Source organism: Rhineura floridana, chromosome 14 (assembly GCF_030035675.1).
Source record: "Rhineura floridana isolate rRhiFlo1 chromosome 14, rRhiFlo1.hap2, whole genome shotgun sequence".
Lineage (NCBI taxonomy): Eukaryota > Metazoa > Chordata > Lepidosauria > Squamata > Rhineuridae > Rhineura > Rhineura floridana.
The window spans coordinates 38,073,233-38,088,640 of NC_084493.1; the positions used below are offsets into that span (position 1 = coordinate 38,073,233).

Below are 15,408 nucleotides of genomic sequence, written 5' to 3' on the forward strand. Positions count from 1 at the left end.
CTTCCTGATTTTTAGCCCAGTTTCTTAGCCACTCTGTTCTACCAGTTCATTTCCAACTTCTCTAGCAATGGTGAAAATGCCAGCTTACCTGAAACGCCTCCAGAGACATAGATGGCAATGGTGACGGCCATGGCAAAGCCAAGGGATATCACTGGTGCTCCTCCCATTTCTCCTCTGCTAAGGACAGATTGCGCAATGCTCCCGCATCCCAGGGCCTGCAGTTTTGGGAGACAGAGAGAGGAGAATGAGGTGATTCCAGGCTGCAGCACAGTTTCTGGAAGTCTAGGCAGCCAGAACTTCATCCTCTTGTCCAGATGATTAAAAAATGGACATGTCATCCACAGTTCTGCTGGCATGGGTCATCTGCCAACTTCCTCTATGCCTATGATGTGTTGTTATATAGATCTTTTTTGAATGGAGGAACTCTTCATTGTCCAGAGCCATAGGCTACCACAATTAAACAGATGTAAAAAGAAGATACAAAATACATATTAAAAAAACAGATCTTATTACAATAAAACACAGTTCGACAACATAGAGTGGAAGAGCAATGGTACAGTTCAAATAAAATTTCCTCTCCTGAGAGGGAGATACCCTGACCCACCCCATGTCTTAGTGTATAGATACTATGGTCAGAATAGCACAGGGGCACCTCCCGCTCACCCCACAAGGTGGTTTAGGTAACTAACTCTTACTCTTCCTGCAGCTAGACATCTCTTTTTTAAAAAGCTGTTTCCCCATCAAAGGCATGCTGTACACACTGCACAGGTATTGTATCCTTAGGTCCATTAAAAACAAAAACTGAAGCCAGTTCTTTTGACAAAGGAAAGGGATTCTCCCCGTGCTTTGAACAACTTTGCCCACTTTTGTGTGTCTTTGTGACATGGTTTTTTGGGCACTTTTTTGGGCACCGGAGTTTTTGGACATGGTTAGTTGCTATTATGGCTGCAAACTGTAATTGGTTGAATCAACTAAAGCATTATTAGTTGATTAACTGACAGATTTGAATTGGTGAGGTTTCAGGATAAGTTCCTTGGTTTTTAGGACATTTTTTGTTCTGACATCTCAAAGGCACCTATATTGAGGCTTTATATTTTAGCTTTAGTCATAGAATCATAGAGTTGTAGAGTTGGAAGGGGCCTATAAGGCCCTCAGGTCCAACCCCCTGCTCAATACAGCCAACCTGTTGCGTATGTGTTCATGTGGATTCCTGCACTGAGCTGTCCAGCTGCCTCTTGAAGGCCTCCAGTGTTGGAGATCCCACTGGAGTCCATTATTTGATTTGTTAAAACAGAAAAGGCTTAATCCATCTCAAATTCTTTAATTTGTTATCAGGAAAAACTGCACGAGGCAAATGAAGTGGAAACCTGCCTCCTTTTTTAATAGCTTCCTTGGGAAATGAAAGAAGAGCTAGAGCGGCCAGGAAATCCTGAAGCCAGGGTTCACCAAGAAAAAAATATAATTTAAAATTACAGCCATTTGGTTTATCTGATAACTTATCTTCCCCACCTGACCCTAAACGGGTTTAAATGTTGGACTACAACCTGGGAGACCAGGGTTTGAATCCCCACACAGCCATGAAGCTCACTGGGTGACCTTGGGCCAGTCACTGCCTCTCAGCCTCAGAGGGAGGCAATGGTAAACCCCCTCTGAATACCGCTTACCATGAAAACCCTATTCAGAGGGTCACCATAAGTCAGAATTGACTTGAAGGCGGTCCATTTCATTTTTCATTTTAGTTTTTTTTATTAGATGTCTGTAGAACCCGTTCCTCTTTGTTGTCTCCTCACTCACGGGCAGTACACATTCAGGGTATTATTAATGGACTCCACTACAAAAATGTCCATCGCTTCTCATGCTAAACTTCTGCCCGCTTCAGAGTAGCTACATAAAATGAGAATAAAACTGGGCTGTATTTCACTTCCTCAAATAGTGTCAAAACAAGGGTGGGTTTGACATTTCCTTCCTGTGATCGTTCCTTTTTATTATCCCTGCCCCCGCTGACGGTGCTTCCCTCCTAACGTGGTGTGACCAAGTCCCCAGGTCTTTCTCCTTTAACAAAGTGGCAGCTTCTCTTTGTGGCAAATGTTGAGTCCACAGGAATGTCTTCCCCAATAGCCATGGGGAAGACATTTGGTTTGGTTCACATTTTAATTTACACTTCCCAAAACCTATTTTACCTACCTAACTACATGGGAGCATTTCTTCATAGGAAATATACTTCTTTTACCGTCACTTTTCATTTGCATTATCCGCAGTTCCTGCTCAATGTTAGCTGCCAATCACTTTTTCCCATTCACATAAGCAGGCATTCCTCTGGGGAGGATTAGTCTCACTTTTTCTTTGTGGTCCCACCCTCTAATTATATATTTCCACATACTCTGGTTGCTAAGGTGACTGAGCATACTCAGTTTGTTCTACCAGCTGTAGTAGGTTCCTTTAAAAAACCCTAGAGATGGAAATATTTCTTTTTTTCCTGGAAGGATACAGCTGAAATACAAATCTTTGTTTGAGCAATGTTATACTTTTGCGCACAACAGAAAAAGAAAATAAAGGCACCATTTCCAGCAACATTAAAAAGGCCAGCAGAATGGAGGAGAACAGCCAGAAGTTGCTTGTCAGCCCACAGGAAACAAAATGAAAGAAGGGAGGAAGAGATAGTGGGCATGGAGCGGGGAACAATTGACACACTCTCCTAAAAGCATCAGAGCAAAGCATCTGTAACCACTAGAGAAAGGGAATGAAGACTTTTTTTTCTTCCCTTTTCGTATTATCGGAGGATTGGGTTAATACAGATTTACAGAGGGAAAACTGTGTGATAGCTTCTGTTTGCCGGTAATATTATGTGAACCATGCAGATTTAAAGGAGATGTGAGTAGCACCAAACACACAGTAAACCACCATGTAGATGAGCCCTTACACTTTCCAAAACATTACACAAACTGAAATGCAGACATCCTTCAAAGTTTACACTTCTCTGAAATTTGCAATGCAGTTCTCCAACCAAAGAAAAGCGTACAAAATGTGTATATTAGGGGAAAGAGTGCATATAATAGTGAATGAAACATAACATGCATTATATTAGGAAAATATGGCACACAGAAATGTGCATATTAGGAGAAATGCATGCTAAAATGCAAAAAAAAATCATTGGGATTTTTTTTAAAAGCAAACTGATACGAAAATGTGATAAACTGAATTTAAGTGTGGAAAAATGAGATGAACCAACATTGACAGATTCATCCATCCTTAGCTGCCCTGGACACAAATCCACTCCAATTCCAAGCATTTCAATCAAGTTTGGGCAGCCCTGTTTTCAGGGGTGCCTGCTGAAATAGCATTTAGCCGGAGAGCCCCCAGCAACTTTTGTGATGCTGCCAACTTTAAATTACACTCCAGGATCCTTTGTGACATTGCCAGGGAATTCCCTTTCATTTCACGGATGTTTGTGGCAGAGAGATTGTTGGGTGGTGGTGGTGCTGGGCTGCCACGTGAATTTTCCACCTCAGGCACAAGGCTAGCTGGATCTGAATTAGGGAGCCCCTCCTTTTTTGATTCTGTCAAGTGCTGGCAGCTATGTACAACTAGTTCAACAGAATTCCTTTGTGCTCCATTTCCTTGTGATGACACAACATGACTGGCAATTGGATATCATGATAATCTCTTCTCAAGTTGCTTGGATTGTCTTCTCCAGCGTCTCACTAATTAAAAAGGGCGTTCTTGTGCTTGCATTATACCCTTTTCCCTCTTGCAGGCACTGCTGAAGGCTGTTTCCTTCTTTGTCTTCTGCACTTCTTGACTCTAGACCAAGTAGCCTCTCCTCCATTGGCTGCAGCAGCAACCATGTTTACTAATCCAACTCTAACATCACAGGAAGGACAACAATTTGCCCTCCTTGGAATGAACAGCTCTCCCCTGGGAAGTGGCTGCATTTGATCAGCATCTCGCTCACAGGGCAGATTAAAGATTGGCGCCTTTTTCTTTCTGCTGTTTTCAGGATGTATGCCTCTTTCCAAGACACATAAATAGGACTTTCCAGTATAAATAAGATTTTTCTGAGAGGTCCGAGCCCTCAGCTTTCGAAACAACATGGCCTCCCTGAGTGGCCTTGGCCAGAATGGCAATTCTGTTAGCCTCAGTTCTCATTTTGTAAAATGGGAATATAGGAGAGAGAGAGCTACCCTACCCCGTAAGATAGCTGGGGTCAGCATATGTCACAGGTGGTTTGAAGTTGCCAAAGCTGACTAGAAAGTGAGGCAGAAACATGTGATATAAAGGTTTTAAATCAACAATAATTAATTAAATAAATAAAAACACCTTGCCATCCTCTCTTAAGGCTAGCATTTGGGGCTCGATTAATAATTACGCTTGATATGGCTTCGAGAGTCCTGGTGAAAGTCTCTATGGCTGGGAAAGACGCAGTGATGTCCATTCCTTATTTTCCCTCATCTGCTCTGGTCTAACAGGTGTGGCATGGTGTTGAAGAACTCTTTTTAACCATAGAATTTTAGGGTTGGAGGGGCCGTGTAGGCCATCTAGTAGGGTACATTGCTACAAAAGAGGCCACCAATTTCAATAATTTTGCATATGCTTATATGTATAGATGCAAATTTTGCAATAACAATATAAATTAAATAGAGATACAACACAGCTCTATACAATACCACAGTGAGAACCAAGGCTGCGAGCAGGGGTGTGCTTGCGCAGTCTGTGACCCAGGTGCTCACCATGCGTTGATGGATAACCAGTCCTCTGTTTCCTCTCCGTATAGTTCTTTATCCTTAAACTAGAACTGGACCAGACAGCCCTTCAAATAGAGGATTGTCCTCTGTAAAATTGGACACACAGCCACCTACCACATAATCCCAGTGGGGAACCTGTGGCCCTTCAGGTGTTGTTGGACTCCAGCTCTCATCAGCCTCTTCCGGCATGGCCAGTGGTCAAGATATGCCTATCAGCTTGGCCAATGGTCATGCACGAAGGGAGTTGTGGCCCAGCAACATCTGGAGGTCCACCCTGTCCAACTCCCTGTTTGATTCAGGAAATCAAGAGGTAGAGCACCTGCAGCAGATGGTGAGGCTGATCACTGCTGTGTTTGTATCTTTGTATATGTTAAATTGTGAACCACCCAAAACAGTGGCTCCCAAACCTTTGCCCCCACAGCCCACTTGAAAATTGCTGAGGCTCTTGGCGGATCACTTAATGATTATTTTTTTTGCCTGTTGTAGCAATTATGATGTGCTGTGCTAGAGGCTGGATGAATTTTTAATTGTATTTTAATTGCTTGTTTTATTCCTTATAGATTGCATTACAATTTGACTTCCATAGAAGTCAAAGTGTAAGTGTTTTTAACAGAAATACAGTGGACCACCTGAATGGAGCTCGTAGACCACTAGTGGTTCACGGATCACAGTTTGGAAATCCTGGACTTAGAGGACACAGTTGACTGGGCAGTACAAGAAAGCCAGAATGAATGAATGAATGAATGACTAAATCACTATGTGCCCAGATGATAGTGGGAATGGTGTGCACACACCATAGGCAACTGCTGAGCCCCCTTTACACCTTTAATCCTTTTATTAACATTCCCAGCCATCTCCTGCCTAGCAAGAGTGCAATCTGAGAAATATCTGCTGCAACATTGTAAGGGAGCCAGAGAGCAAAATGCCTGGAGCTGGCCATAGGGCCATTTATGGTGACTGATAGGTGATAAGATTTGACCCATTTCTCTTGGGGCAAGTGATACATAACTCACTGGTGAAGTACTGAATTGACTGGAAACTAAGTGGCTCTTCCTTGATCATTAGTTATATATTTATTGTCTCCTTCCTGCATATTACACGGTAATCAAACTTGCAGTAATAAAATGGGCCAAATCCATTATTCTACAGGTCTCAAAGGAACACAATCAATATCCTTTCAGGTGCAAATGGATTTTCCTTCATTTGGTTTCAGGCCCAGAGTGGAATTTTTTGAAAAAGCATCTTGGAATTAAAGATGGCTATTTAAATCCTAGAAAACTGTGGGTATAAGCACTGCCAAGATTGTCTTTTCAACACTGCTTCCTTTGGAATGGCACAATGTGGGATTATTGCTCAGTCACAATAATGTATGGTTCATAAGGTGACAGTGAAAATGTATACATTTTAAAGGTTTTAAAACTCATCTGGCTCTAATAGCTTATGTAAAATGAATCTTGTATACCTGATACATTGTTATTGCATTTCTGTAAAAATGAAGACTTAAAAATATTTATGATTGTTTTGCACATAAGAAAATGAAGCAGGGATAGAAGTGTTAAAATAGTAAAGAGGGAAATAACTGGCTGTATTTTCTCATCCTGATGAGGCCTGACGTTTGTGCCAAAATGCTCCCCTCGCCTTTTTTTTACGGCCAGGCAAGCGAGAGGAGGGCTTTGCATGGCCACTGCTGAGGAGAAGCGGGAAAATGACCAACACGCATTGGCCAGTCTGCTGGACACACGTCCCACAATGGGGGCAGCAAGGAAGCTTCGTTGAATGGATTGCCTTTGTATTGCTGTATGTCCCAGGTGAATATCCCCCCTTCCCATTCTTCTAAAAAGCACTGGGTGGTATAGGTGGATGAGGCTGCATGCCTTTTATCATCACATCACACAGGTGGGATGGGTTAGGCTGAGAGACCAAGAGGCCTGGTTTACATATAAGGCTAACCCATGCTTTATTCCTATGGTTTCTTAATCCCTGGCTTGTTTTATCATCCGAATCCTGCCCAGCAGCTTAACTGTTATTTGTTTACTGCCAGCGCACTATGATCTGAAGCCATGGTTTGTTGTTGGCTTGCGAACCTTAGTTTGTTTTTAACTGTAGCTTGGTGTTATGTATGGATCCAGCACCCTTCCTTAGCCATAGTTTCTTTGACTAGCCCAACCCAGATGTTCACTCAGCTACAAAGGCATGAGGCAAAAGCAGCTGGGAACCAAACCAAATATTGGAGAAACAAGACACAGTTTGTTATCCGTGAATTAGGACAGAGACTGGACTAGAGATCTGAAGCCACAGGAACACTGGGGGGAAACTGTTGTTGTTTCTGAATTTTTCTGTCCCCCCCCCCAAATTTCCCCGGGTCTTCACATCTCTAGGCTGGACCAAGGTCATTGGTAAGCTTTCCGGCCCAAATAGGGTCTTGAACCTGGGTCTCCCAAGTCCAGGTCCAATGCTCAAGTCACTCCATCCCACTGGCTGTCATGTATTCAGAGTTGGCCCAATCCTGGGTGGCAGAAGAGAGCAACTGTCCACGATGAGGCACATTTTTCTGACCTTGCTCCACATCATTGGCTGCTGCAGATGGGCGGTGGCAGTGGTGGGTAACCACCCAGTGTGATGACATTGGGGACACAGGGAAAGTGATCCCACAAGGTACAGATAAGGAGGAGGGCTTCATGCACGCACATGCCATCTTTGGCAGCAGCCCTGTTTAGAAGGTCTTTGCTCAACAGCTACTGGCCAACTGCCCGAGCACATTGCTGGCTAATAGCCCAGAACGATCAGCTATTGGGAACTAATGGCCTGGGAGCTGGGAATCTCTAGGAGACCCTGGGGCCTGGAGTGAGCAACACCATTCCTCTCCCGGCAAGGGGATGGTGGCTGGTTTAAGGTGCACGAGTGTGAAGAAACAGCAGTTTGGGTGGTTTTTGGAAGACAGACAGAGCGAGCGAGCTGTGGGCTGGCTAAAAGTGCCCTTCAGGCCTCTCTCTGGGAATCTGATTTGGGTTAGCAGATTTGCTGCTTTCTAGGAGTGCCTGCTGCTTGCCTCCACTTATGCTTTGCTGGCATACTGGTAATTAAAGCAAATATGTCACAAGTGCCCCAAGCCTTTTGCAGTGCTCCAACTTGCTTCCAAAGGAAACCAGTCCCAGCTAGTGCTGCTGCCCCAGGAGCTTCTCAGCACTCTGGGAAGGGCAGAATATTCCTGAGATGAGAGGGTGAAATGGGGGAAGCGAGTGCACATGCCAAGACTGACAATGGCTCCATCTAGGGTTACCAGCCGTACTCTTTTAAGAGTACATGTACTCTTTTTGAGATGGTGCAACAGCATACTCTTACTTTTCACTTTTCGAGGCCAAATGTACTCTTTTTTAAATGACAAAATGATGGTAACCCTAGCTCTTTCCCAGCCTTCATCAGCCTCGGGCCCTCCAGATGTTTTAGACCAGATGCATCGTACCACTGTGCTGATGGGAGTTGTAGCAATGAAAACATCTGGAGGGCACCAGGTTGCCTTATACCACTTTCTGCTTTCTGAATTAAAACGACCATCTGTCTTTTAGTCATTGTACTCTACACCAGTGGTTCCCAACCTGGGGGCTGGGACCCCCAGGGGGGCCGCGAAGTAATCCAGAGGGGGCTGTGAACAGTAAAGAAATGTATTATTTATTAATTTTTTTAAAATGAGAGGAGAGGCCTTTTGCTGAAGCGCCAGAGCTTCTTTCAGGCGCACTAAGGGCAGGCATCTGCCTATAAAATACATGGCAGATGCCAAAGGAGGCTGAGGGTGGGGCTACCAGGAAGAAGAGGGGATTACTATCACTGATTCCCATCTCCTTGTGTTGCCGCTACTGGCAACACCCTTACTTAGAATGAGAGGAGAGGGCTTTTTGTGAAGCAAAAAGAAGCAAGCCTGCAAAGAAAGGCTGCTTTCCCCCTTCCTTCCTGGGAGCCAGCCTGCCTCCCTGGGGGGAGGGGGTCACAATTTTTGTTCAGCTTATAAAGGGGGTCCCGTGCCCATAAAGGTTGGGAACCACTGCTCTACAACACCTGTGTAACAAGCCAGCTGTTATTATGTAGTTTAGTGGGGGAAGTTCCAACAACTTTAGACCTAAACCCTTTGTTAGTAGCCACTAAAGAAGTGCTAACCTACAAGTCTTTCTTTCCCAGGTATCAGATGGAGGTGGGTGGGTGGTGAAATAAATCATGCGAAGGGTGGTCCTTGATCATTTCAGCATCCAGGGCTGCTCTTTCTCCAGGCAGGCCTCTGTTTCAGGTTGGCACCTCTCTCTCTCTCTCCCTCCCTCTCTCTCTGCACTTTCTGGCTTCTAGAGAATTGCTAGTATGGTTCCTGCAGTCTGATGGTGCCTCCATGCAAAACGTGCCGTTGGAGCATCCTCTTGAGTATTATCTCACAGGCTCTCCAAGTGCCAGGAAGCAGCAAGTCCCTTTTAGCAGCACTTAGTTGGGAAACATGCCTGCAATGCAAGCAGCAACTTTTGGGTCTCCACAATTCCTGGCATGATCCTGACTGAACCCGGGAACTGGAACTAGGCCATAGTGAAGCTGCCTGCAATTGGCATGCCAAGGGTAACTGAGACAAAACAAAGGCAGGCACTTTGGCAGAAGGGATCTTCCCTGGCCCTGGAATGGAATGGCTTCTGCAAGGGAGAGCAAAGGGTGGTGCTTGCTTGGGGCTGCCTCTGGGGCCAGCCAGCCAGCCAGCCAGCTCCAGGGCAGACGCCTGTCCTTGGCCCAGCACAGCAGTTGCGGCTTCTGCTACTGCATCCTAATTTTCTGCCTTGGCAAACATTTTCTCTCCCCTGCCCCTTACCCCCACCATATTTTTATTTGATGTATTTATGTCAGATATTTGTAGCTTGCTTTTCAGTGTAAAATAAAATTTGCAAAGTGGGTAACAATAATCTTATGAATCAAACACATTCAAACTGAAATACTTCTAACAACTACATTGTAAAAGCTGCAGGTACGTACAGCTAAAACGTGCCAACACAGAGTCATCTTGAAAAGGGCGCTGGTGATTAAAGCCATCCTGCCTGCAAACTCAGGCCACCATTCAGTAAAAAGCACCACTAAAGAAAGTCTCAATTTAGTCACAAGGGAGCCAGTTGAGGCCCCCTTCAGAGGCCATAGCATCACCAGCATGCAACTGTATGTTTCTGAGCTCGATTCAAGGTGCTGGTTTTAACCTATAAAGCCTTACACGGCTTGGGACCGCAATACCTGATGGAACACCTCTCCCGACACGAACCCACCCGTACACTACGTTCAAGATCAAAGGCCCTCCTCCGGGTGCCTACTCCGAGGAAAGTGCGGAGGATGGCAACAAGGGAGAGGGCCTTCTCAGTGGTGGCCCCCAAATTATGGAATGATACTTGTGACGAGGTGCGCCTGGCGCCAACACTGTTATCTTTTCGGTGCCAGGTCAAGACTTTCCTCTTCTCCCAGGCATTTTAGCATGTGTTTTAAATTGTTTAAAATTTTAAAATTGTGTTTTAAATTGTTTTTTAAAAGATGTGTTTTTAAATTTGTATATTTGTGTTAATGTTTTTAGTTACTGTAAACCGCCCAGAGAGCTTCGGCTATGGGGTGGTATATAAGTACAATAAATAAATAAACCACCATCACCAAGAGGGATCCTCCAGTCAGTCATCACCTGCCTCACCTCCAAAGGTGGAGATGTTCCCTGGAGAAGAAGCTGGAGAAGGAGCCTCTGAAGATCTTACTTCTCAGGCACACTCAGACAAGAGAAGGCAATCTTTCAGGTTTTCTTCTGGCAAAGGGAGGAGGAATGCTGTTTCCTCCTTCAGGGCTTTTGCAGCTCCTGCAATTTGCTCTGTCCCACAGATTGTACCCTTTGCTTTAGTGAGGCGCTTGTAAAAAATAGTGCAAGGGATTAGTGCTACCAGAGGGGTTGCATGTTGGTGGCAGGGACACAATCTGCACCCTGCAGCCCCAAGACTCAGCGGGGAGGGAGAACCCTCAAGTGACAGCTGCCTATATTGCTGGCCATAGTCCTACAGGGGTAGGATCCCCTCATCATAGGATCACAGTGGCTGGCCGCCAATCCCCCCCCCAACTGCATTCTGCTGCTGGCAGCCAGGCCACGTCAGGCTATATTCTCCTGCCCACATTGTCCTCTGCTTTCCAAGGTTCAGTCCCTTCCTGCACCAACTAGCCACCGCCACCCTCCTCGCTCTCTTCTCCCAGCTTCCCTGTTGTGTGTCACTCTTGGACATTGTGTGATATCACCTCCCCCTGCTCAGGCAAATAAATGTCCTCATGCTGTGCTAACAAAGCCCCCTCCCCTGCTTTCCTAACCTTTGACCTTTGGCTGTGTAGTTTGTTGTCTTCTGGTGTCTGTTTGATGTTGTGTGTCATTGCAGGTCATTTGTTCTGGAAAACAGCTGAAAAGATGTATAGAAAAATGATTGCTCCTTAGATAGCCAGGACAATCTGGACCCAAGAGGGTAACAGCCATCTGGACTTTGAAAAGAAGTAAAATAATTCAAGAGTGCATTTTGCTTTTGCAATAGGGATGGAGATTAGTTCCCTGTCCCAGTTTGAAATCAGGTTCCAGTTGGCGGGAGGATGATTGGCATGGATCCAGGAGATCCCAGGCCCACACAGGCCTTTTCTGTACTTCTTAGAGTTGGCTGGGGAATTGAGCCCATCTGCATTATACATTGAAGCAGCATTATACCACTTCAAACAGCCATGGCCTCCCCAAAAGAACCCTGGGAACCATAGTTTGATACGGGTACCGAGGACTTAAGAGTTCTGTGTGTTGACTGCAAAGTGGAGCTTCTTTTGGTGGTTCCCGCAAAAGGAGAATCAAATAGCGACTTTTAAAAAGTGGGCACCCATCACCACCATCCCCCAAGTGATGCACTTTCAATGATTTGGTAACAGTTGTCCCATTAAAATCACCAGGTGCCCTGTGATTTAATCTCACAGCAAAGCTCTCTCTTATCTGAGATCTATTTTTACTCTAACTGTTCATTCACTAAAGAAAATGAAATACAGAAATTTGTGTGAACAAAAGATGGGGAGGGGAGTCATTAGAAAAAGAGTAAAACAACACGCACTGCCTGCTTTTGGTATGAATGTGACCATGATTAGGTAACACCATTTACCAGATCATTAGAATGCATCATTTCTGTCAATGCACTATGCACTCCCATTTATTTCAATGGGGCTTGGTTGAGAGAACTTCCTGGTGGAAATTGGAATGAGTGCGAGCTGCAGCAGTCACAGTTGCACTGGCCAACACCCTCCGTAAACACAGGCCCTATGTTGCAAGGACAAATAGCATTTGGATTATCCAGCATATTGCCATAGAAATGGTTAATTGTGCTTGCTAACGGAAACTCCAGTACCCAGTGTGTTAGGGATTAAGTCAGCTTTCCCCAACCTGATGCCTTCCAGATGTCTTTGTTGGCATGCTGGCCAGGCTGATGGCCGCTAGGTCAGGGAGGGCTGGGTACAGGCATCTTACCAGTGTGAGATAAGCTGTTCGTAATGTATGGTGGCCCCCACTTCCCTTCTCTTCCCCTCCTCTGCTGCCTTTCCCGAGTTTAATTTTTGATTGTAAGGCCCTCAGGGCAGGGAGCTCTCCTCTTGTACTTTTATACAGCGCCAGGCACACTACATAAGCAGTCAATTATAAAGTGCTGTGCATATATAAAAGCAGCTGGTGCATCATGTGGGAGTAGCCTATGCCCCTGTGCACAGCCTGCACAGCATCCGTTTAGCCAGAGAGCAGAAGGGGCTAATAACTTGGGGTAGCGATCTTGGGGGGGGCAGCGCATATCCTGGGTGGGCAGCACCCCCTGCCCTCAGCATGCCTCGCTGATCAGCTACAGCCGAAGACATGGGGGCAGAGTTCACCAGCTGCACTACTTTCCACCAACCCTGCGGAGAAGGAAGGAAAGATGGAAGGTGCTCACACTTACTATCATAATGAATGTTCCCAGGAATTCGGAGAGAGCCTCCTTCACCAAGCTGTTCTTCAGGATCAATTTATCTTTCAAACTCCTCTTCATTTTCTCAGTCATTTTGGCTCCTTCTTGCTTGGTTCGTTCCGTTAAAGGGCAGCCTTCAAATTGGCTCTGCAATTGTCTCTTGCTTATTCCTTTCTATCTTTTTTCAAACGTTGACACTCCTCCTAATACGTTGAAATACGAGACCTGAAGAGCCCAGACACAGCCCTTAAAATCATCTGACTACTGTAGAGCTTTGCAGAGCCCACTTTACATTCTCTGGTCGTGCATTGTGAGTTTCCATCATGTGCCCTTCTCACTTCTGCTGGCACTATATATAATAACAGATAGCCTAGCTAATAATGCTCATCAGCTCACATCCAGAAGCTAGCCAATGCTTTTCCTCCCAATTTCTTGTTCTGGATTAATCATTAGACCCCCCCTCCAAACTAAGCTGTGCTACTAAACAAGAAGAGAGGGGGGAAGACAAAAAGGCAGGAAAATGATCTCTTATATATGTTCTCAGGTCAAAAGCACAGCAGTCACTGGCTAGTTTCAAACAGCCCTCAGGGCAGGTTTTCCCAGGGATGCTTGCCAAGAGGTGTGTTCCTCCTGAACAGGTGAGTGAGATTGCGGTCTCCCATTTAGGAATGCATTCTCTCTTCACACACCCAGGTGAACTCAGAGCACAGCAGGCAAGGCATGTCGACCACACTGGCCCTGCTAAGCTGCTCTGGCATCTCACTGGAGAATCATAACTTCTGGGTGTTAAAAAATCAACAGAGCCCTGCTAGATCATTCAGATCTCCACAAAGGAGTTGCTCAAAGGAGCTTACAAGTAAACAGCAAACATAAAAGCAACAATGGTCCCATTATTACAACACAAACTAACAAAACTAAAAACAGCCGCAAAGCACAGCACCAGGATTCAATACTATAAAAAGCACCAAGAGAATCAAAAGTTCATTTAGAAACGGAAAGTTTTTAATTGCCAGGGGAACAAAGATAGAGATGAGAACCTCTAGCACAGCCTTTCCCAACCACTGTGCCTCCAGATGTTGTTGGACCACAATCCCCATCTTTCTTGACCATTGGCAATGCCGGCTGAGGCTGATGGGAGTTGTGGTCCAACAACATCTGGCGGCACACTGGTTGGGAAAGGCTGCTCTAACCTCTCAGAGCTGGGAGTTCTAGAGATGGGGCCACCACAGAGAAACCCCTCCAACGTGTTGGCACCAAGCTTGCCATTGAAGACAAAGGCACATGCAAGAGGGGTGCAACGGCCAATCTTAAAGGATGGGCAGAGTCACATAAGAGAAGACCTCAAAGGGTGTGGTCTCAAAACTGTTTAGGGCGTGAAAAAAGAGCCATCTGTCTGTCCTGAACCAGTGCATTAACTGCCAATCAATATCAATGCATGATCACAATTTTTAGTGCTATGAGTTTGAAGGAAAAAAATCCTCACAACATGCATAGTTTTGTAAACCTCTCTCATATCCTGCCTCATCAACTCCCCCGGCTAAAAAATCTCCAAATACTTACGCCTTTACTCACACAGGGAAGACAACCCAGCCCCTTGTTCACTGTGGTTGCTCTTTCCAGCTCTGCAACATCCTTTCTGAGATGGACGGACCACTCCAGAGGTGGCTGCATGATGGGCAAGAGTGTTATCACACTGGTCATTTTATTTCCAGTGCCTTTCCCCCTAATCCGCCAGTCCTTCGCAAGGGCCAGCCGTCAGGCCGTCAGGTGCCAGGACCAGGAGAAGGCTGGTTGCTACTGCTGCAAGTGGGCCAGACGCCTGCGTGTGCTCCAGGACTCTAGATCAGCAGAATAACCTGGGAACATGCAGCTTACACTGAGTCAAACCATTGGTCGACACTGACTGACAGTGGCTGTGCGGGTTTCAGGCGGGAGCCATTCTCAGCTCTACCTGGAGACGCTGCCAGGGATTGACTCTGGCACCTCCAGCGTGCAAGGCAGACGCGTGATCGCCCACGATTCTCCCCCGGGGGAGAAAGAGGGCAGCACCAGGAAGTTGCCTTCTCCTGAGACAGCCCATTAAGCGCAGCACACTGGCTGGCAGCAGCTGTCTAGGGCTCCAGACCAGGGATGTCCGCAGCCCCACCTGGAACCTCTTGCATGCAAAGCAGGTGTTCTGCTGCTGTGCAGGGGTCCTTCCCCACATTTATTTTATTTATTTTTATTTATTTTGTTGCATTTATATACCGCTCATAGCAAGTAGCTCTCAGGGCGGTAAACAGAATAGGATAAAATACATACATCATAATAATAAAATCACAAAACATATAAGACACAATGAAAACAAAATACAATTAAACAAAATATAAGATGATAAAAGGATTAGTATTACAAGATTAAAAAGATAAAAAGATTAAAATGATTAAAATGCCTGGGAGCATAAGAAGGTCTTTACCTGGCGCCGGAAAGATAATAATGTAGGCGCCAGGCGTACCTCTTCAGGGAGGCTATTCCACAACTCGGGGGCCACCACAGAAAAGGCCCTACATCTAGTAACCACCCTCCGGGCTTCACGATGGGTTGGTACCCGGAGGAGGACCTTAGATGCTGAACGAAGTGAGCGGGTAGGTTCATAGCGGGAGAGGGGTTCCACCAGGTATTGCGGTCCCACACCATGT

The 15,408-nt window shown here is 45.7% G+C and overlaps 1 protein-coding gene across 1 annotated transcript in view; it reads right to left on the reverse strand.

The window, feature by feature from the left end:
• The window catches only part of AQP9 (aquaporin 9), a 30,769-nt gene extending 17,522 nt beyond the window's left edge, over positions 1-13,247 (reverse strand). Inside the window, exons 1-2 of the mRNA XM_061594840.1 lie at positions 12,722-13,247; positions 89-215 (exon numbers count right to left, since the gene is read on the reverse strand). Coding sequence (XP_061450824.1) covers positions 89-215; positions 12,722-12,823 — 229 coding nt within the window. The 5' untranslated portion in view covers positions 12,824-13,247. The remainder of the gene's footprint in view (positions 1-88; positions 216-12,721) is intronic.
• Positions 13,248-15,408: the final 2,161 nt, after the last annotated feature.